We start from the raw sequence: 24,223 nt of genomic DNA, 5'->3' as shown, positions 1-24,223 counted from the left end.
ATACATTTTAAAGCTTTGATTAGATTTTTTTTTATGTCACCGACACTTGTGCTGCAAAGAGCAAAGTCAGGATAAATTTGCTTAATAGTTTTTAACATACAGATGCAGTGCAAACATTGGTTGGATTGTCACATACTGTGGTAAGTTGGTTCAGATATTTCTTATCAAACATGGACAACTTTGTGGCATTTGTCAAATCTAATAACATCAAGAAACCTTTATATAATATTTACAAAGTGAAGCTGTACCCCTAGCTCAGATTGTATCTTTTATGACAAGACACCAAACCATTTATGTACTCATAACACAACCTTTTATTTCAATACCTGCACATGACCAGAGTCCACTTACTGTTATTAGGTAAATGTGTATTGATTATATTCCAACCACTTTGAAGCTCTGCACTATTTTATAAAACTCTGTGCTTTGAAGCTCACAATGGTCAGAGATCTTGTTATGGCCCTGGGCCTTACGGGCTGGGCTCCAGGTGTTGCTTTAGTCCAGGGGTCTCAAACTCCAGTCCTCGAGTCCTGCAACTTTTAGATGTGCCTCTGCTGCATCACACCTGCATAGATTAATTAGGTCATTAGCAAGGCTCAGGAGAACTGATCTACACAAGGAGGAGGTAATTAAGCCATTTCATTCCAGTGTTTTGTACCTGTGGCACATCTAAAAACTGCAGGACTGTGGCCCTGGAGGACTGGAGTTTGACACCCCTGCTTGAGTCTGTCTTTGTGCTCCTCCCCTTTGCAGATGTTTCTGATCCGTTGATTTGGAGCGCAGAGTATTTGAACCCGGCTGTCTCCACCTTCTGGTTTGCTTTCGGCGTCCATTCTTCCGTTTGACACTTGTGGTGTTTTGTTGCCAGGCCTCAGCTCCTCTCCTTTTGCACATTTGAGTTTGCCTTTGTTTTTGCACATCAACACTTCCGTGTGAACTCGTACACCACATCCAAGCATTTGCGTTACACCACTGATACTGACATCCACAATCCATTGCTGTTATTAATAAATATTCATTTTTTATGCACTTCAACCACTGCATGGTCTCCTGTTTTGTTATGACTTTGAGACAGTCATAACAGATCTAAATATTTTTCAGAGGTGTTGTATCATGAACCATCTAGACACTTAAACTTATCAGAAACCTGTTTACTCAGTATTTCAGGTATCAGAATTACCCCTGAATTTGAGAAAATCTGAAAAATCCCAAATTTGAAAACCAGAATGTTCATTTGTATCATGTTGTGCCTATTTATTTGTGTTACTTAGAATCATTTAGTAATGTATATGTTATTCTAAATTTAGTTATCTTTCCCTTTTCCTTAGATTTTGTTTCTCTGTGTGTGTAACTTCAGTTTTATGTGCGTGAATAGCGCGCAAATAAGCCCCCTTACCTTAACTAAACCCTGGCAAAGTGTCACCAAGATGTGTTGCTATCGCCCACACCTGCTGCACTTTAGCGTCTGATTTGCCATAATACTCAAGATTTAGAAAATAAGGGGAATTAACAGCGGGAGTTCGTGACAAACATTAGAAGCGCAAAATTCTACCTCAGTGTCAGGTTATCGCTGGGAATGTTAGGCGATTTTCCTTTCTGTTTATATGAGCTGCTATTGACGTGGGTGAACCAAGCGGAGACCCGCTCCGTGGACCGGAGCTCACATTCACTCACTGAACAAATCGAGCATTGAGCGTGGACTCTATCGCACACGCCGTGTAAGCCGAGAGCGCTTTGTGTCTTTCATTCATCCCGGTGAAGGCTGCCGCTTCCCCTCACACTTTCAGCTCGTCCTCCTCCTCTTCTTCCTTCCCCTCTTCCCCTCTTCCCTCACGCCGGGAGAGAACTACTCTCCGTCTGTGGCTTTACGGTCCGAGTTAAGTGGATAATAGCAACAGAGCTCGGTGCTCCTCTTACCTCCTGCGCGGTACCGCGGACCAGATAAGTCGCCGGGGGACAAGCGCATCACGACGTAAAGCAGCGGAAAAAGGAGTTAGTTATTTTTATTTTTCATTTTCTCAGAGCACACGACGGGGTTTAAAGCGAGATATACGATAGAAATATTTATCTGGATGAAGCGGAGTCTCCCTGAGTTCTGACGGATTTTAAGGAACAGGTGCGATACAGGAATACAGACAGGACAGCTGGCGGATGGTTGTCGGTTTCGAGGAGAGAAGTCTCTGCCTCTGCGCAAGGTGAGTGATGGACCGCACTGCCCAATACTGGGAAATACTGACCAGAGCACTAACAACAGATGGATTATTGACTAGCTCTTATATTTGACTTTTCACATATTTCTTGTAGAAAAGCCACACACAAAAAGTTTTGTAGCATCACTTTACAGCAAGACCTTGGAAACTTTGAGCTGTTAGTATATTTAATAAATTTGAATAGGGTAATTCTGCACGTTTTAATATGTAGGTCTTAGCGACATGCAATGATGATGGATCATTTTAAGACTATTATGTCCTTGTATAGATATAAAATGAACACATGGCATTTTAGTGCCAGAACTGTTTGCCTCAAGTTATTAAACGCTGCAACTATAGCTTTATATTGCCAGTTAGTCCGAGCGGATCTTATTATGCATAATGATGCTTATTAAATAGTTAAATTTAAGGTCTTAGATGTGTGGATCTCTCACCAAAGTATTAGATTTGAGTAAAAGCCCCAAAGAAAGTGTAATATAAGAGAATCAATGGATGAGTTGGATCACTTATAGATGATCAGCATGGATGGTGAGGCAGTTATATCCTAAACTTTAAAAGTCATCCACTTGTAAGTCAAGGTAGAAAGAAAGAATAAATTAGCTTTTTTTTTCAGAGAGGATGTTCTATTACACAGTGAACAGGCATGATATTATAACCACTACTGGGACCGTGGCTGTGCATTCTTACACATGTCGTAAAGATGATCTTCTTAAGCAATTTAAACTATTGTTTCATTTGATGGTTTGGGTCACACGGACTGGCATTGTTCACTTTTGTTCCTTCCTTTGACCATTTTTGATAAATTCTGACCACTATTTGGGCACAGCCTACTCGAGGTGTTGTTTTCGTGATGTCCTGTCCTCTAGCTCAATAGTTATTCCAGTTTGGTCGAATTGGCAGAGATCCTTAGACTTTTCTAACTGTTCCTGCTTCTCACACATCAACTTTGAAGGCATAATGTTCACTATTGCCAAATACATTCCACCATCTGTGATGACAAGATAATCTGTTGTTCATACACGTGTTCGTAATCTTAACGTGATGGCTGATCAGTATACGTCATATTTAATGTCACACTGACAGTGAAGTGTAACATTAGGAAATGAAATTTTCTTGTCAATAAAGAATGTAATTAATAGATTAAAAAAATGTGGTAGACAGGTGGTATTCCTAACCTTGCTTTTGCATTTGTTCATGCATAAATTTCTTCTGTTATGTAATGTAAAATGAATTTTTTGAAAATAAAAATCCAACCCTGACATCTGTCACTTAGGACTAATATACATTTAGCATCATACTGGATGTCTGCAAAAGTTAATGCAAGATTGTGCTCATCAGGTTTTACCTAGGAAACCAATGAGTGAGTGAGTTAGTTGAGGCCACCCCTGCTTAGCTGGTCATTGAACATTCTTGTTAGTTGAAGTTGAGTGGTTAAAGCCTTTCCTATGCCTACATCTCCCAAAATGCTGTGCGATTTTGTATCAGAGATATGGGGAATTATTGAAAATTATATTGTACGTATTTTCTTATATTGATCACATGTGTATCGTGATGTATGTTGTCATTAACTTATTGCCCAGCCCTACTTAGTCCTCAGATGTTAGTGCTTTTAAAAGTACAGAAAAATTGATACCAAACAAAATTGGAGTCCAAAATAAAAGAAAAATAACTGTAGGAGGAGCACTCTTGAAGAGTTGTTGAACCATATTCTTCTTTAATAGGATGGCAGTGGATTGAGCACTGGTGTTTATGTCCATGGACATGGGTTTGTTTCTTTAAGATTGACAGTGGATTGCGAGTGAGCGTGCGTCTTTGTTTGTGTCTTTTGGAGGAATGTTCCATAGCAACAGGCAGTGTATCGTCTCATCCTTAGATATATATTTTTAATTCATGGTGTGCTGTGACCTTTCTGCTGACACTGTTGTCTTTGTATGGGTGCATCTTCATGTGTGTTCACTTGTAGGGGTGTGTGAGTGTGTGTGTGAAAAAAAGCGCGAAAAAGAAAGAGAGATCTAATCTCATATCAGTGTGTGGGCCATTTGACCTTTGATAGTATACTTTCATTAACAGCTGCATGATAACTAATTTGTAACCATTAACTGTCACAAGTGTATAATATCAAGATATCAAAGCGTTCCTATAGAAACATCAGTAGACCTAATTTAGAGGGCTTTTTGTGTAAAATGTTTTTCTCAAATACCACACTTGCCTTTTTATTAATAGTTTTTTTATAGTTTGTTTTTGGCTAAATCAATTTTTTGAGAAACAACGCCCACTCATTTTTAACATGTCATTCCATGGTTGTCATGTTACGTCAATGTTCGATTAATAACCTATTGGATATTTTATATTCAGGCAAAGCAATAAGAGGTCTTTAGAAATTAATTTTCCTTTGCTCCATCACCGTCTTTTGAAACTGCCGTGTTGCCAGATGCGAGGCAGTAACGTAAAGAAAATGTGATATTTCTGATTGCTTAAGAGAAAAGTAACATACTTGCCATTATGTTTTCCACCTTGCCTTAACAGTTGTGCATTATTTTGTCATAGACATTTACAACAGTCAATGACCTCATCTATTAATGATGTAGTTAAACAGGGATGGATAGAAACTTTACACAGACTGTTTGCGTAGGCTGTTTTACAAGGTCATGCCTTGTTTGGATCACACCTGTGTAGATCTGTTTGTGCCAATGTTTGGACCATGTGTTTGCCTGCAGGCCAAAGCAAGTTTATTTATGTAAAAGGGACACAAAAGGTAATTCAGTATGCTTTACAGAATCTCTGCTGAAAACATCAAAATGGCAAAAACAGTTTGTTTTTATAAAAAAAAAAAAAAGAAAATTTCAAATTAAATTCAGTCATTACTGACTGTTCAGTAATGAGACTCTTTGATCAAGAACTGCCATAAACGATGTTTAAAAACTGATTTAAAGGAGCAAACGTCTCAGGGAGTTTGTTCCAGAATGGAGGCGCATAGAAATGAAATACTGCTTCATCTCGTTTCGTTCTGCTCCTGGGAACAGAGTAAGCCGGTCTCTGAAGACCTGTGGGGTCGACGTGGTTCATATTTCACTTGTAACTCCGAATTGTAAAGCAGCTGTAAATACCTGTAAAGACACCATCACAATAATCCACCCTACTAAAAATGAACGCATGCTCCAATTTTTCTGGTCTGGTAGGAAATTCTATATTCTGGTGAGAGTATTAAGCTGATTTAGCAACAAGACTTATGCAGTTAGATCAACAATTAGAACAATTAGATCTATGCCCAAAACAACAGCAAGTTTTCTTGCTTGTTCTGCGATCTTTAATCCCATCGATACTAGTTTTGCGCTATTCTGTACCCTCACATGTTGGGGACTAAGAACAATGATTTATTTCTTATAAATCATTGGATTAAGCTTTAGGATATAGTGATGCATTGTATATCATTGACAAAAGATGGCATGGAACTTTGCAGTCAGTATAAGGCATGCTCAGTGTGCAGATAAAAAAGCTCATGCACATTTTGACACAGCTTCACTTGTCTTTACTGCGGGATCCTACCTGCAGTGTGATGTCAAAACAGACTTCTCCTTCAGGAAGACCTCTTATAGGTGCAGTAAACATAGCTATCAATAAAAATCCACAAATTTTCCATTGTCAAAACTCTCATCTGTTTTTGACAGCAGCAGAAACATGCATTAACACATGAATTTGAAGAATGATTAGAAGTAACAGACAAGTGTAGTTGCTATTTGTAGCTCTCAATTAAATCGACTTTAGTAAAGTGGGAATATTGCCAATATTGTTTTATTCCTCTTTTTTTGTAAAAAAAAAAAAAAAAATTGACTCATATTTTCTTGAATTTTTTTAATTTCAGATACATTTGAGGAAAAACGTTTAATGTATCTAAAAGCAAATAACATAAATGACACTGATGAAACCATTTTTATTGTGTGCATATCCCCTGAGAAAGAAAATATATAATTCTCTGAGAGCTGCATTGCACTAAATCTATTTATATTGCTCCTTTATAGTCACACTATCAGACTTGAGTTTGTTGGAGTTTATTGTTTAGCATTTGATTTGTAGGTCGAGTCTTTTGTAGTGAAGAACAAGGAGCTTACATTTCGTTTTGTAATTAGGAAGAGGAGAAAATGCCGTATTGGTCTTTAGCTGGTAGCCGTCATCTCAGTTCAGCACTATAAACAAAGAGAGTGAGGACAGCAATATGAAGGAGGAATGTTATTAAAACGTATTACTTGTGTCACCTCAGTGGCTCTGGTAGTGTAATTATATACTTGATTTATTGTGCACTTCTAATTTGTGTTCTCAGCATTTATTATAAGGTCAAACTGAGTCTTTGTTGGTTGTGTTGAGTACCTCGTGAAAAGTCTGTTTGCATTTTTATCAATATTAGTCTAATCTAATAGAATGATATACACTGCATTTTGCAACACAGTGTGATATTGATTATAGATGAGTTTTGTTTGCGGTTAGGAGAATGCATTAACAACAAAATTGACTTTAAAGTCATTGCTTGCTGTAAGTCCTCTGTTTTTGTTGTTGCAACATTGAGCCCTGTATACAAAGTGTCTATATTGTTCAATGCTGTTAGTTGGTTCACAACCTCAGATGACTGAGCAAATATCTGCGAGAAAACAAAGATTCTTCAACCGAGCTAAGTTAGAATGAACAGAAGCGAAACGGAAAAATTGTTCTTTGTTCTGATGTTAAATTTTAATATTTCTTTAAAAAATGACAAACACTGCGCCATGTAGCGGAAGTAATCAGCACATTAACTCCTCTCGAAGGACGTAATGCGCTGATCAAGGTGGTGGGTTGCTAGTTTGAACCTGTGCTCTATCTGTCTCAGTTGTTGTGTCATTTGGCAAGAGACTTCACCCGGCTTACCCACTGATGGTGATCAGAGCCCCTGATGCAGCAGCTCACTGCCATCAGCATATGAATGTGTGCATGAATTAAAGTGAATGGATCCTGAGGATGTGGTTCCCTTCAAAGAGCCGTAAGTCCCACTGCTCGTTGACAGTCCACTCTGGGAGGTGGGTTTATTGCAAAGAAATGTAAATAAGTAGCCTTTGTTAACACCTCCAGGTAGCTGATTAGGTTTGGAGACATCTGACATGAAGCCAGGACAAGATTGCTCTGCCACATAGAAATATAACTAAAGTAGAGCAAACTTCCAACAAACAAACACGGTTATAAGGTGAAGGTAGTGAAGCTCATGGCGTTACGTGAGACATTTGGTGAGCCATTCTAGCCTCATCAGCCAACATTAAGGCAAAGAAGATTCGAAACAAGTCATACATCTGGTCTGTAGAGTTACTTCTGGGCTTTACATCCACGGCACCCAGACATTGTTTGCACAATAATGTGAGGGTGCGCTGGAATGACTGTTCAAAATTGGCATTGCTGGAGAATATTTGCCATCTATTTTACCATTACCATTATAGATTTTTAATCTTCCAATTATTTGACCAGCCATGTTTTCTGTCATTGTATCCAAGCGTCCTTTTCGGCATAGTTGTGTTGAAATAATTTTTCATGATGGTGAGTAATTACTTAGTGACCTGAAGTACACAAACGAGCAAATCTTTGTCAACAAATCTTACTTCGAGGCAAACTGCAACCACCAACAGTTGCTGACAAACCCATTGATTTAAATGACAGGTGGCGTCATGTCGACTGTTTTCTCCCTGACCTTGCTTCCACTGTGCCAAGACTAAAATGACCTAATCTTTTTTTTTTCTTTTATTTCATTGTGTTTGACATTAAAAAGCTTAGAATTCACACTTTAAAGAGCTCAAAATGCCTCATGAGAGATTTATGCCGGATTTTCTCATGGCCAGTCACATATACTTCACTCTGAACTTTAGACAAAGGTATTCTGCAAACGAAGGTCGTCTGAATGCTGCATGGCTTCCGTACTCAGAATGCAGACAGTAATCTGTCCTCAATTGTAAATGTATTAAACGTTTGTTATATTAACTTTTTTACTGCATGTAAGCAAATAATCTTATTGTTGTGCACCATAATTGATGCACTACATATGTAAACTAGACAAATATATTCTGAACTCTGATAGAATCTTCAATATGAACATTTTTTACACAAATTATGAAAGGCCTAGTTTTATTTCTGTCTTTCTGACTATCACAGCCTTTAGAAACAATAGTTATTCAAATCAAGTAATGTATTCATACATTTATTGTGTAATTAGGCAAGTTTTCATCCAGGTAATCAGACTGACACTCAAGATCCATAAAGGTTTATCAGGGAAAACAGAACCATGCAAACATGTTGAAGCTTGTTTAGAAATGTTCTTTGACCTAATTGTTATATATTTTTCTTTGAGAGCTAGAATTATGAATCGGAAAATTGCAATAAAAGGATGAAAAACAAGTCGAGATTAATTTAATTGACAAATTATGTAACTGACCCGAAGTACAGCTGTTTAACAATAGGGACCTGAAATCAGATATTTTTCTAACGTAATTTTATCAAATCCACAGCATCTTGTGGACCAATAGCCCTCTGTTGCTGTAAGTTAAGAATCCAAACCTGTGCTGTTTGTTCTTTAGGCGTAAATTATCACAAACATTTAATTATGATATATTTTATATTTTCAGATCAGAACTTGCACAGCAGCTGCACTTTGTAGCTCGCATACTAGCTGCCTTTCACTCTTCATTACATGACATGAAAACTGTTAAGACTTAAGTCTTAGACCAGGATTCAAACTCAAGTCTGAAGTATTTCCATTTTGGGCACTTAACTGTGACTCAGCACTGTCTCACTTACCTCATCTGACTGCATAACATATTGAAGCAGGCCTATTATTTTGCATATGGTTGAAAAGCTGGCATCAAGTATGATTTGAGATTGTTTTAGTCCACATTTGTTTTTTGTTTTTTTTGTTAATTTTTTTCCCAATGAGCTTTTGCAATGGTCATATGCCCTGTGAAGCTGGTCTTCATTGTCAAGAAAGAGCAATTTTGTTACCACTTAATAAATGTAAAACTCAAAAACTTGTTTGAGACTTTCCTCATATTTTATTATCAAGTTAGTTTTACATTTTAGCAATTCTGGTTCTTGAGTTCAGATGGTTAATTAGTGTTTTAAATCTTTAAATGAAGAAAGAAAAAAAAACTGTGAAATATGTCTTATGAAGTCACAGACAACAGAATAGAAACATTTGGGGAAAAATAGCTTGTATAAAAACAATGCAATTAGTTGCTAATGAAACAGACAGACCCCCACAGTTCTTTTGCTATCCAGCATAGCATTCTCCATATGTTACAGTAACATAAACCCCCCTCATTAAAACTTCGGGTTGCCTTTTGTCTCCCACCATTAACTCAGTTTGCCTAGAAGTCTCTTACTGATAGACACACTGGGTTGGAGATGTGCTCAGTTAAACTCAGAGAAACTCTTTAATCTTTTAAGTAAATATTGTGGCCTGAAGTCATTGATCTTTTATAGATAACATTACCAGCTAATGGTGCACAAAGAGAGATTTTCACACATCAAACTGCCAGAGTGCCCTCTTGATTTAAATTTTCATGTAAAATAAGGGAACACATTACATTTAAATAAATATTATGTAGTTAAGAGTTGCATATTGGCCTTTATTTGACTATCCACTGATCCTCTTTGCATTTCTGCACATATCCAGATTTTTGATTCTCAGCAAAGTAAAACAAACAAACAAACAAAAAACTCGTTGGCTACTATGCATGAACAAATAGAATCTTAAGAGTTATAAGATGCAAAGCTTGTAATGGCTTGTTCAGCAAGAGAAAATAAATACTTTTCATCAAGTTCAAAACACCATTATCTAACGAGTACAAGTGAATGGTCTGAGTTGCAACGTGCATAATAATGTAGTGAGAAGTGATGCTCTTTTTTCCGTGAAGAGTAAATAAGTCTTGCTCACATAATTCCTTATGAATTATCTCTGGCGAACGGGAAACATTTTACCCAGAAAAAGAAAAGAAGTGGATGGAGAGGGAAAGGCATAGAAGCTGATGAGAAGCATAGCGACCATATGTCACTAATTTGGATTGTCAGTATTAAGAAGTTGAATCTGTAAGAGACTGAATACAAGCACCAAGATACCAGGTATTTACCTACTGGAGAGAGCTGAGAAAAAAACTGAATGTAAGGTACATTATGACCAGTTTAACAGTATTGTTGCTGTTGGACTGGTACGAGCCAATAAAGTAATTTTTTTACATTTTGGAAAGTTGCTCTGCCAGATTGTGTTGATAAAGTTCTTGATTTGTGTCTCACAACCATAAAAATCAAGCCATTTCAAGAACATTTTGGTTATTTAAATCCAAGGCTATTTGTTTTAGCTGCTGCAATTTATCAAAATTTGATTTTCAGGTTGTCACTTTTGGTTTTATAGCCCATGCACTAACTTTCATGTTCTGTCTGATGACTAATGAAAAACTACCACACTGATTGAGTTATGCATCAGCAATTTAAATGCAAGTTGTAGCCTTATTGTGGTCAGAACAGATATCTAGATATTTACATTTTTTCATGATCCTTCATTTTGACTGACAGGACTGAAAAATCCAGTCAGCCTATTTTTAAACATAAATTTTTAAAATGATTACAATGACATATTGAATTGCATTTAATTTTCATTCGCATTGAAAATTAAATGCAATTTGCAGAAGGAGATTGTACAAAATATGAACACCTGGGATTTCTGTAGCATTTGCATCAGTGATTTTGTTAAAAATAAAATTCAAAATGTAAATGTCATGACTGTGTTGAGAAGGAGTTGGATCCAGATGGAGATTATTTCATAGAGAAGATGAAAAAAATACAAACTTATAAAAACACTGGAAACACAGAGAGTCAGAGCAAAAACAACAACAACAAAAAAAAAACAGGAGCCAAGTGAAAAGACAGCAGGGTATAACAGGAGGATACAGCAAGAAATAAGAACAGGGTTAAAAGGGAGAGAGCAGAAGGCAAACCAAGGAGATAGAGAAAGAATGCCACCATTGGGGCAAGGGAGAGTAAACAGGGCTACTAGGAAAATAACTAACTACCGTATAATAAAAAAAATTTATTATTAACACAAGGAATAAATAAACATAGCTGAACTAGCTAGAACAAGTAATCAAAACTTGAACCCAAAGTCCTGACAGTTACTTTGGAAGATTTTTTTCTCCCAAACTAAACGAATGTAGTCAAATTTAAGGCTGAATTTTCTTAACAATTACCAACTATTGCTGCTATAATTTTAGCTTCATTTATTTTAGTTTTTATTTTTTTACACATCTTTGCTAGATAGGGTTGCCAGAGAGTGTGGAGGGTGCTGCAAATTCTCCGTAGTATTATAGATGAAGGGAAGGCAGCATTCAGAAGGAATACATTTCCAAGTGTGAAACAGGGAAAATGTAATCTGGAACTTCAAAGAGACACCTCACAGTGCTCTTCCTGGATAGGGTTCCGTATTATTAACCCCATCTCTTGTTATTCCCGCTTGTGACTCATTAGACAGGTCACTGGCTCACAGGATGGTGTCAGTATTTCATTATCTCTATGCATAATTCAAATGTCAAATCAGGATAGTAATTTATTTCAAGTCAGATAGATGGAAATGCGATGGAAGAAAGTGAAAGAGAAGAACACAAAGTCCAGTTCGCAGGAGTTTTCTTCCTAATAGAGCAGAAATGAAATGGAGGCAAGAAGGAGAGAGCTCAACACAAGCTTTTGCAACCAGCTGGTGTTCACTTGTCCTTTTCCATTATTATCTCTGCATCGCTTACTCTAAAAAGTGGGGCAAAATTTCCACTACTATTTTTCATCACACAGACAAGTTTTGCTTTCTGTCTAATAAAAAGTTGTTCTTGGGGGTCATAAAAGAACTAACAGAATAATATCAGTTGGAACGGTGCCACTGAAGTTTCCAGCTGAGATGAAATGGCTTTTGTTATTACTTTGTATACAGTAGGACTCTCATTTAGCACAAGAACATCTAGTTTCATTTAAATTCTAAGCTGGGCTTAGTGCTTGAGTTCAGCATAAGATGTTTAATGACCGGTAGGCTCGACGCTGTGTTTTCGGGGAGAGTGTATAGTTCACATCTATGTTTAATACTTGATTCTGTCTTAAAAGAGATTCTGTATTCTGTACCGTCTTTTGATGCTTTAGGCTTTTGTGTCTTTGGTAAGACACAATCCCTTTTTCCTGGTTTAATTTGAGCTTTGCCTTTTCCACATATCAACAATCTATCTCCTTGCTTTTACTTATACTGTGAAAATGTGTTTGGAATTATGTCCCTTTCATATTGTTTCAGTCTTTCTCTGAAACATGTTGTGTTCTGACCATCAGCTTGATGTCCTGTCTTTCATCATCAAGCCACCAGATGCCCACAACTTATCTTCTTACTTTTAGTGCATTACAGATTACAGCATATTATTGGGAAAACAGGAGAGATGTGGGATGAGAAGAGTGTCATATTTTCTCTCCACCTTTGGGTGGAAATTAACAAGACAGTGTCACAATTCAGAAGGGTTACTTATTGTTCTGGGAAAAATTGAAAGGAGCTTTTGCCTACTGTTGAATTGAAATTAGAAAATTTTAAAACTTGCTTTGAAATCAACAGGTTATTAATATAAAAGAAATCATGGTGTTTGTAAATCATAAATAAATTAATTGAGATATATTAAAATATATGTGATGTTGAAATTTAATGAATAATGGAAAATCAATTTTTAAGGATAGTTGTTCATTATAAATTAACAAGGAAACAACACTGAATATATTTTTAAATCCTTGCAAAAACAATCTAAATTTTGTATAAGTTAGAAATGTAGTAACAAATTATAACCTTTTACATATAACTTGTTCTTCTCTTATACTTCCTTATATATCCTATTGTGTGGAAATGTGGCATTACACATGTGAGAAAACGATAATCGTGATAGTTTCTAAATGCAGTCTACTTTAAAAAATATTTATTTTTGTGGAGGTCATCAAGACTGCATTCAGTTGATTTGTGAACAACAAGCAACACCAGCTGTTCCAACCAGGACTAGCAATGAAACTAAAAGCAAGCCAGAAATGACTGGCTTGCTTTTAGAAGGCTTCAGAAGGAAGCCTGTTAATAATGGCAGTTCAGGTGTGGCACAATCAGGCTGACAAGCCTAACACTTTTCTCCCTGCAAAAAAAAAAAAAAAAAAAAAAAAAAAAAAAAAAAGACAAAGACAGAACAACTAGTGGACTGGAGGGGTTATCACATTGGACTTTGCTTTCTGGCTTGTTGGATTGTACAGGTTGTAGACCTCTGGTGCTGAATAAATTTTGTTCTTCCTCAGCACTAAATTACCAGTTTGGAATTGTTTATTTTTTACTGCATTGAGAAAATGTGTAGCATAATAGTGACTGAAAACTCTTTCTTGGAGTGTATAGCCCCTGACTGCATTAGAGTTGAAAGACCTCAGCACACGCATCTTTCCATGTTGCAAATTGTTTCAGAAAAGCAGGAGGAAAGCAACAACCCTCCCCGAAGAGAAAAGCTACTTCATTTTTACTTCAACTGCACCACCTTTAGGAGCAGATGGCCTCAGGCAAGCACTTCAGGCTGTCTAAAATACTCTTTCAGATTCAGAAACTCTCATCTAAACCCATTTGCAGTATAAACAGAAACAAAAATAGAGTGCTTGTTGTTTTAAATAATACTGTTAACTACCACATTCTTACAATATCCAAAATTCTCATAGGTTTGGTTTTGTTAATTTCACTGATAGTCCTCCATGATCATGACACAGTTGATGTAACACAGATTTCATTGTAGTTAGACATAATTAAAATATGTATACAACACTGTATGCTTTTGGGGTGTTTTTGATTGTATGATAATGATGCCCACACTCGCGTCGTCCTACTATGTTGTGTATAATGAGTTTCAAACTATGTTCTTTCCTTCTTACATATAAATCATTTACAGTGTGCCAGTCTGCTAGATTTTCAGGAAAAAAAAACCTAGCAATGTAAATTTAACAAAGGCAACTGGTTTTCCCCCAGCCAATTCAGTGTTGCTTGTCAGTATATGTCCAAAAAGTTGCTATTTCAAAATTTGTTTTTCTTCATATCCTAGTCTTTGTAGTGTGAGGCGCTTCAGTGATCCTGTGGAGTAGATAAAGTACTGTACAAGTACAGGCCATTTGCAAAGAAGAAATGACTTCTACTGTGGCAAAAATGTTAATATTTTAATGTGCACGTTTATCTTGCGAATAATAAAAATAATTCAAGTCTACATTTTAAAAAAAGCTGAGAACAATTATTCAAGAATCAATATTCTATGTTACACCGATGTCATCATCTGAGTTTCTTTGGGTTGGAGAAATAAATTCATCCTGTGAAATTAAGCAATGTCTTAGAATGAGAGTTTTAATTGCAGAATTGTGGTTCTCAAAATTAACATCACAGAAAATTCTTTAAGGTTACCAAACATACATAAAATTTTAAAAAGTAGACCAGTAAAGTCAAATAATTTGGACCAATAATTTCAAAATCGAGCTGTAAAAAGCAACAGCTTTCCTGACGTTGGAATTCCAGTAGGAAAAGCCAGAGCAGCCTTACTACATGCTCAGTTAAGGAGAATCCAGTAACTTCAAATTCAGTACAGCTATCTGGCATATAATTACCTCAGTAAAAACCGCTAATTAGCATCCTGAATATTTACATCTTATAACATCTTACAGCACGTTAACCTCTCATGCAGATGATGTTACGGCAGTATTAAAAATAAGGGGCTGGTCCATGTCCAGATATTTTCAAAGGGTAGTCCAAGATTAGATAGGCTGGTCCAAGGACAGATGCCAGCTCGAAGCTGATTGCCTGATTATAAACTCTGGTACCAAAATCAGAGTGCTAATCCCAAATTAACGGACTTGGTGTCAGTGACTGTTTTATGAAAGATCTCTGCAGAGGGAAAAATCACACAGCAGTGTTTGCAAAATGCAAAACTTCTAATTTATTTACAGGATTTACAGCATGTCTATAGTGGCACAAAATCCCCCCTTTCCCCAAATGTGGGATTGGTTTACAATCTATTGGCTAATCAAACAGTTGTTCTAACATCAGAAATTAAGGTGGCCTCAGAGTGGAATACTGAGGGGTGTGAAAGCAGGAAAACCTGTGTGAAGCCAACATTCAGTTTCTGTATTATTTGAAATGAAAACAGAATAACTTGAACTTGAACAAACCGTGAGTTTTAAATATTGCAGTCCAGGTTTGAGTGCTTATTCTTCCCGAACCCTATATGTGTTCTTTACACCACATAATCAACTGAAATGTCCTAACACAGATTGTTCAGAGATTGTTAACAACAGGTCAACATCTCAAGAACTCCTTCCTAAGTAATAGTCTCGAGCGTACAACGTGAAGCTTAAATAATTCACCTCTATACCCAGGGCTCATGATAACTGCTTAGAGCAGTGGTTCTCAATTCTGCTTCTCAGAATCCACTCTCCTTTATCTTTGATGGCTCCGGCACACCAGATTCAAATGAGTGGATTACCTTCACAACATGCCATCAAGTGCCAGGTTTCAAACCGCTGGTTCAGATTTCACCAGAGAAGGTCACATGCTGACAGCCACTGGACTGTCATCTTTGCTATGACAATAAACACCATCATGCAGTTTTGTAAGATCTGGTTCCCCGAGATACTGTAACACCCCTGAAGACAATAAATACAATCATATAGTGTTGCACCAAAAGTCTTTTATGAGCATGGGTAATATCCCTGTGAATTTGATTTGTTTTTCTGGCTTCAGTCAGGAGTTATTTGTCCCTCAAACTACAAAATTGAAGGTACCTTGATCAGTCTTAATCCAAAAATGATGATCGCTACATGACTTCTTCTTGGACCAGAGCAAGATGATACAAACTTGCATTCATTTTTTTCTTTAAAGTATATTTCCTTGTGTAAACACTTCTGGATTTGTTTATTCTTATTTCCATCTTTAGCAGAAACTGCCGAAACAAGACAACCTTTTTATTACTCAGATTTTGTATGGACCTTCTCTTTAAATTATGAGCAAACAAGAGATTTTGCACACACCAATGTAAAATGTCTATTTTTGAAAGCGACTGCTTCAGGAACGATTACATTGCTACCAAACACCTCCACAGTGAAATGATCTAAACTAAAGTCCTCCTGTTGATCCAACTTTAATTATTTATTGTTCTAAACTTATTGCTACACATAGTTTAAATTAGGTTAAATCCATGTAACACACACATGCACTGGGTTTGCCCTCCCCCATTCCTCTTCACCCCCTCTCCTTTTATCTTCTTCATTATGTTCTCCACACTCTATCTTTCTATCTTTTCGCTTCGTTGGGCATGGCATTCCATTAATCTCCCCAACAGATTGGCACTATTAATTAGTCTACATCTCCCTTCTTGTGTCCAATAATCAAAGGTAATAGAGATATTATAAAGATATAGATATGCCTTGCATCACACTCACTTTTAATTAGCCTGAAGATTAAAAGATAGAATCGCCTCAGTCTGGCTGACGTCCACGGGCATTGCAAGGTCTTTTTATCGCTGCAACATTTAGGCGTGTAGCATATTCTGAGGCAAACTTACTGTGTCAGTTCTGAATATAATCTCTTACTTAATGCCTTATAGGGTACTTCAACATGGAGGTAATAATGTGACATTTTCTAAGGATGAAACATGCTTTCAGCTCCTCATCTGTGCCTTTTCAGATATAAAAATATACCTCACAGGCATGTACATCTCCAGAGCAACATGCAGAGGTGATAGTGTCCTGCTCTTGATCAAATGCATTTCCTTTTTTTATTATGTTGTATAAACATGGCACTGTAAAGTTTAAACGGATAATGAAAAATAGTGAAGGACGTATTTGTACACCGTGTCTGGTGGTAATTGAAAAGTCTAAGGTGGACTAAACAGAAAAGAGCAGAGGGATAATAAAAAATGTGATTTTAAGCAGTGACCATGAGCAAGCAAATACATCAGTTTACATTAATTACACGCCTGACCTGTGATGCAGAAGAAGACTTAAAGTCACAAATCTGATCTCATCACATAAATGTAGACTTGTCACACACAGTTTTTCAGAAGAATATATCACAGTGAAAACTGACTGACCTTCTGAAAACTTAGCTTCTGTGTATTTTGAACCTCTAAACACTCTACCCTTGTAAAACCTCTACTGTGGCTTCCCTGTTGAATGAACCCCATGCTGTTTGAGAGCTGATGTTTCTGAATCATTCCCTAAAGACTCATTACTCACCCCAGTCCAGTCAGAGCGGTGCCTCCAGGGGACACATAATGAAGAAAATGGAAAATTGAACACAAGACCCCAGAGTGCACCACTAAACCCTTCCTTATGACATTACCCAGGATAAAAACTAAAGAAAAACACAGCTGCCCACTTATTAAAACCCCTCAGTAATGTTTCCCAGCGGGTAGCTCGGGTCTTCATCGTTTTATTTGTTAAGTGTTTCCCTCACATTTGAGCCTTTAAGACATTTTAGAAACTTTTCTCTAAAGAATTTTGTTGATCTTAGTTCAATTTACGTTAGAGATTGTAATTCACAAAAGTTAAATGATGACTGTGCAACAGATCTTTCGAGCCCATTGAAATAAATTTCAAACAGAGCCTCATTGAGGCAACAGAGCAAACCATTACACCATAAAGCATTTGTGTGGATATGTATAAACAAACAAGTTATATCTGAAGTTATATTTCTTTCCTTTTATGCAGTCTTCTCCTCAGTTGGAGATGAATTAGTCAGAACATTCAAGTTTAATTTATCGAGTTACATTGCTAGAATCCTTTGGAAGGTAATTAGGTACAGAGGACTTAAACATCACACAAGTACAACACAAATCATGCTAATGTAAATTAGTGTGCTACTATGGAATTACCTCTCAGTCGTTCAGCATGTTACTGAGATTCAGACCAGACAATAAAATAAACTTGCTCACCTTTATAAATTATTATTGCTCTATGTTGAAATGATTGCACTTTATAGGAGTGTTCAGAATTTCTTTATTTATTTTTTTTCAGTTTTTCCATGTCCTGAGTTTATTGACAAAAGTTTGACACAAAGTCAACAAAATAAAATATAATTTATTGCTCAACAAAATGGTAAAACCAAAGCCTGAGCCTCTGGTTATTGTTTTTAAAGCTGCAGTCAAACTAACCCACTAGAAGATAATCTGTTGGAGAGGATCAACATATTTGGGGCTGAACTTTTGTGATTAATTAGTCACTTTGAGGAAAAACTGTTTTTAAGTTGAGAAATATTCATGCTTAAACAGCTTCCACACACATTGCAATGTTGCCTCACATTTGATTCAATCGTGCATTTTAATATTGTATATTCATTTTCGTTCTGGTTGGCTGTGTGTGTGTTTATGCAGGATCAGATGAAGATGAAGTCTGCGGGCGTCGTGGATGGAGGTTTATTCACAGAGAGCTATTGCAACATCTGCAATGCTCAGCTCATCTCCGAGTCCCAGCGCACCGCTCACTATGAGGTGAGCTTGTCTCTTCAGTTTCAGTTATTTTCCTGAGGAATTAAAAGTAGGATGGTCTAAAGCAAAAACTGTTTCTATAATTACTGCTACTGCTTTTATTTCTGATTCCTGCAATGCATCTGCTTTATTTGTACCAATTTGTGCTTGTGCCATTCAACACTGTGCTCATCCATTATACATCGGATTACATGAGCCTAGTAGTTACTCGCACCCAAACATGCTCACTTTGCTTTAATGCGGTCTACTTTTCAGCAGACCATCTATTAGTATTATAATGAAAGGCCATTAATTAATCAGTCTTTAAATTAGGTAATCTAAATCTATATGCAAGTGCATCTGTTTGTTTATTGGTGTGTTCTTGATTCTGTGCGAAGCACTGAGGTCAATGTTGATTATATATGGCAGGATTAGAATTAACAAGCGGACTAATGAGAACGAGGGACTTTTTTGAGAGACTTAAGCAAGGACATTGACCGTGTGTGTGTGTGTGTGTATCTGTCTACTCACAATTGTGTATGCTTTACTTTCATTCGATGACAATCTATTTCTGACCTTGATTTTTCAAGCCTGACAAAATAAAAGCAGCCTTTAGATATAGAGGACAAGATGAATCACACCATGTTGTCGGAGTCAGCCTTTACAAAATATCTCTGCAGAGGTCAATGGATCAAAAAGACAAGGCAAGAAATCACTTGAAGGCAGGTGATTTTGGCACATTGCTGTATTGTGAAAGAATTATTCACCCCTGTCACAGATTTTTTTTTTCTGTCTTCTGTTTTTTTATTTATCACACTTAGAATCTTAGAATGATGAAACCTATCTTAACGTCAGATCAGGAACCTAAGTGAATAATAAAATTGCTTAGATCAGGGTCGAGTGTGCCCCCATAGCTCTTCTCAGGGTGCGGGGGCTCAGGAAGGGAAAGGTCGTGACATGTGATAAAAATATACTGGAAAACATAATTGAACATTTAGCTTCACCTAACCTATGCCAGAATCAAAATCTATTTATTTAAGGCACTTAAATCTACAGTGAGTAAGGAGGCACATTTGGGTCAGACATCAGAAGATTTAGCCCAGGGGTGGGCATTCCTGGTCCTCAAGGCCCAGTGTCCTGCAACTTTTACATGCATCTCTCTTCAACACACCTGAGTCAAATAATGAGGTCATTAGCAGGACTCTGGAGAACCTGACTACACTTAGGAGGTGATTCAGCTGTTGGATTCAAGTGTGTTGGACCAGGGAGACATCTAAGAGTTGCAGGACACCGGCACCTCCAGGACCAGGAGTGCCCACCCCTGATTTAGCCTATAAAGTGCTATCCATTGAGGGGTTAAACAATGCAGTGTAATTGCATGTTTAATTTCACATACATATATATATTCCCTGAACAAGTTTACTACTTGTATATGTAGTGGAGCAAGTTTTCCTTATTTCCTGTTGAGTACTGGGAGACTTCATTACCTCTGTTCTGCTACAAAAATATAAATAAGTAAAATCTAACAATTGCTTGCATTTTAATTGGTTGGAGTGCTGCAGGAGGGACTAGCGCACAACACACACATCGTGGACATGTGAATTTATATTTTGTTATTGTATCTGTTTTCTCTTTTATGTGCTAAATAGGCAAAACAAGCTGTTATTTGAAAGAGAAACAGCAAAAACTAACAAAATTCTCTAACTTTAACTTGACGTATGTAGACTTTATTCAACTCATTTCAGTCAACAGATCTTAAATTTCAAAGAAAGATCAAATAAAAAGTCTGTTTCCTCTGATGTACAAAATAACCAATTTTCTTTCACACAAACAAAAATTAGGCCTAAGTAAATGTGACAAAGACCCCCAAGATTGGAAGAACTCTTCAAAATGAAAGTGAAAAACTGAAACTTGCAAAGTGTTAAAACGGCACTAGTATGTCTTTACATATGTGTTTTTGATCACCTGAAAAATATATGTAGACATGTTTCTGATTATCATTATCTTGACTATGATCTTTATTTGTGCTTTATGCTGCATGTATACAAAACTCAACATAACAAAAGGCCTTTTTTCCTTTTAGCTGTCCTCTCCTCTGTCTCCATCAACTTCATTTGACACAACAACACAGGAAAAGGAGAGAAAAGAAACATGCATAGTCCATTAGAGCAGTGTGAGCACTGAGGGTCATTGCAGGGTAGCCTACCAACTCAAGGTCCAGCTTTTACAGTCCAGATCCCCGAGCCATCAAACACACAGCCATTTATATACCTATAAACACACCGCATACTCTCTAGACACTCGAAAACATGCATATACCCACTGACAAAATGCATTAACAGCCATGTGACAAGTGAGGCTGAGGAGAAATTCTTCTGCTGGGGGGAAAAGGATCCAATATAAGCTGATGGGCTACAAGTGCAAGTCTTGTCACAGTTTCCCAATGGCCTTCTTTGTATGCTTTTCAGCCGTGATAATCGTCTTGCTTCACTAGAACATTAGCCTCTGTAGAACATGTCCCATCAGCTTCCAACTGCTATACATGTTTGATTTAGATGCTTGAAATCTTTATTTGTATCTCAGCATTTTATCCTGTTTCCCTTTTATTGCTCTGAAGCAGCAGCAGCCCATAGAGATTAGAGACAATCCTAGGTTTTATATAGAGATTGGAAATGAAGGCCTGACTTTGCCAGAGATGTCTGATCACGTTCACATTTACACATCTCTGCCCTGCAGTTTGTCCAGTTGTTTCCATTGCTTGTTATTAAAGTGACAGCTAGCAGCTACAAGGACAGCTCACTGTCTTTTCATATAAACATTTCTGCACTCATTATTGCTTATAGTCTTTATATTTTAAACCCATATGACACAGGAAGCGATTGCATTAGGAGAACGCTCTAAATATGTAGGAAGCAAATACTGTAAAAAGACATTTTGTACTCAAAACTAGTTCAGTAGACATAACATTAACATAATATCTAATACATTTGTTGAATTTTTATTTTTTTTCCTTTTTGTTGGGTTTCATATTCGTAGGTGACTATGACATCATTGTTTTTGCAATAATTATCACTTGTTGGACCTAAACTCTTTTCTCAATTCTCTCAGCAATGAAAAATGTGAATTTGCAGGTGAAGAAATGTCTAACTCCCTTATCTCATTCTTAATATCTTAATTATCTCTTCAGGAAGCTGTGAGCAACCCAAGCCATTTATCACAGTGTGCTACAAAAACACCATTCCTCTTGAACTTCTTCACATCTCATCACATTACAACCACAGACTTTAACATATTTTTGCTAGGATTTTATAGACCAATACAAAATAGTGCATAACGGTTAACTGGCATCAAAAATAATACATGGTTAACACTATTAAACAATATTAAATAAAAGTAAAACTCTGCAAAGTGGCCCAGTTACATTTGTACTCTGGTCCTCTCAGTTGATACTTTGTAAAAAACACATTTCTTTCCAAATTCAGCTTGTTGTATGGGAATTATATCTCGAAAAGCTTTACATGACTGTTAAGAAGCATTGGGTTTGTCTTTAATTTTAGTTTTACATTGTGTAAATTAACCTTTTGTGTGTGTGGTTGAAATGTTTGTTACCTTTTGAGTGTGTTTTCTGTGGCAGCCATCTTGGAAACCTGCTAAAGAGGAGGCACACCTTAAACTCAGCTCTTTTACAGAAAGAGCAGTAATAAGAGCTGGAGTTTGATTGGCCAATTTAAATAGAAAAGGGGGGGTTTAATCAGTATGTAGGTGGATTACTGGATGTAGCAGAAAGATTGAAAGAACTAAAAGATGCAGGATACCATTCTTAAAGTACTGCCTTTGGACACAGAGTCCTGGCTGTCCGTTTAGCATTCCTGAGATAAAACTGGTGAATCTCCTTTTAATTATCAAGTGTTTTGCTGCCTCTAACTCATTTTTCTTCAGGATTGCTGAACAGTTTTTCATGTCTACGTTAAAAAAACGTATCCCTACAGCATGATGCTCCCTTTATTTGTCACTGCGGTCTTTTCAGAAAGATGTGCATTATTTTTCCCCATAGGCTCTTGCCTGTCATGCAAAATGTTTAATTTTAGTCTCATCTGACCAGACCAGTTTGATGTCCTCAACAGATTCATGATCTATGCGTCTCTCCAGCTTCCCCAGCTTTCCCATAGACCTCTTGGATGCTTCTCAGATTAGTACCCTCTTATCCCAAACTAACATTTTAGATGAATGCTCAAGTCTCTCTGGCTTTGCACTTGTGCCATATTCATTTCATTTTCAGATGATGGATAGAACAGTGTTACTGATTCAACCACATATCCCTGCTTTATAAGCATACCAACATTTTCAGCATGCTTTTTCTTCAGATTTATTTATGTGCTACTTTGTGCTGGTCAATGTCACAAAATATCCAACTGAAATATAGAAATATTTGTGGTTGTAGCATGCAAGTATACAAAAGTTTGATAATTAATGCTTTCCAATTCTTAACCTTTGTTGGCAGACACCCTCTAAACTAAACACATGGAGAGACATGGTGAGATGGAGTGGTGGTTGTGGATTGTCTTCAAATTTCTCACTTTCTGTCTTTCTTGCAGAGTAAGAAACACGCTAACAAGGTGCGTCTGTTCTACATGCTTCATCCTGAAGATGGAGGACCACCTTCCAAAAGGCTGAGGCCAGATAATCCAGTAAGCTCATACTTAATGTTAGTGTGTATTTATTTGTCTTTTTCTGTTTTACTAAACTAACATGAATATGTCTTTTCAAATCAAAGTAGAAGGAATTCATAGAAGAAAATCCTTTTTTTTAAAAATAGTTTCTAAATGACAAAAACTACACTGACCATCTACAGTTGTAGAACATGACTGCTGTAGGAAAAGTGTTTGCTCTTCCTTGTAAATATTCCTGTGCGTGTCTTGTAAGATTTAGTGGAAGCAGATTTTGCCAACTAGTTCTATATCTGACAATTGCAGGCCTTTTCTAAAGAGGTCATTCTATTATTCTGGTTCTCCTGTGTGAATTTGCTCTTGCAATGGCATGATTTGCATCTTTTGCAACTATGGCAATTGCTGAGGTTGCATTTGCATTTGGAGCAAATTGTTGCACATCAAACATGAGGCATAGAAGGTATTTTGGTGCTTATGTTTAAATGTGCAGTCATCATTAAGTGAGTTCATTTGGAGTGGCCCATGTGGCATGAAGCTAAATAAACAAAAGTAATATTTCCAGTGTCTGCTTTGGAGAAATTACTTTTAAGAAATAATAATTAAAAAGAACTGCATATTACAATCAAAAAATTTTGCCACAGTAGAATGCTAGTCAACGTGAAGAGATCACTGACCTTTTCTTTTTCTTGTCAAAAAATGTATCACTTTGACTAAATGAGCACAATCAATTGTTAATATGCCCATTGTTGGAGATACTAGATAGAGTTGTCTTTATTTTTAAAGCAAAATTATTAGGACAGACTTTGCTCCAGAA

The 24,223-nt window shown here is 36.8% G+C and overlaps 1 protein-coding gene across 2 annotated transcripts in view; it reads left to right on the top strand.

The window, feature by feature from the left end:
- The first annotated feature begins 1,439 nt into the window (after window positions 1–1,439).
- Window positions 1,440–24,223, top strand: part of zgc:171482 (zinc finger protein) — a 59,056-nt gene continuing 36,272 nt past the window's right edge. Inside the window, exons 1-3 of one of the 2 annotated variants that reach the window (XR_006372557.1) lie at window positions 1,440–2,195; window positions 18,650–18,766; window positions 23,338–23,430. Coding sequence is in view for 1 of the 2 variants with exons in the window: in XM_044136364.1 (XP_043992299.1) it covers window positions 18,656–18,766; window positions 23,338–23,430 (204 nt within the window). In the remaining variant the exon portion in view is untranslated. The remainder of the gene's footprint in view (window positions 2,196–18,649; window positions 18,767–23,337; window positions 23,431–24,223) is intronic. The other variant, XM_044136364.1, reaches the window with a different exon arrangement.

This window comes from Gambusia affinis, linkage group LG13, assembly GCF_019740435.1.
Source record: "Gambusia affinis linkage group LG13, SWU_Gaff_1.0, whole genome shotgun sequence".
NCBI lineage: Eukaryota > Metazoa > Chordata > Actinopteri > Cyprinodontiformes > Poeciliidae > Gambusia > Gambusia affinis.
Note: the sequence above shows the minus strand (reverse complement) of the source record. Positions and strands in the feature narration are given on the sequence as shown.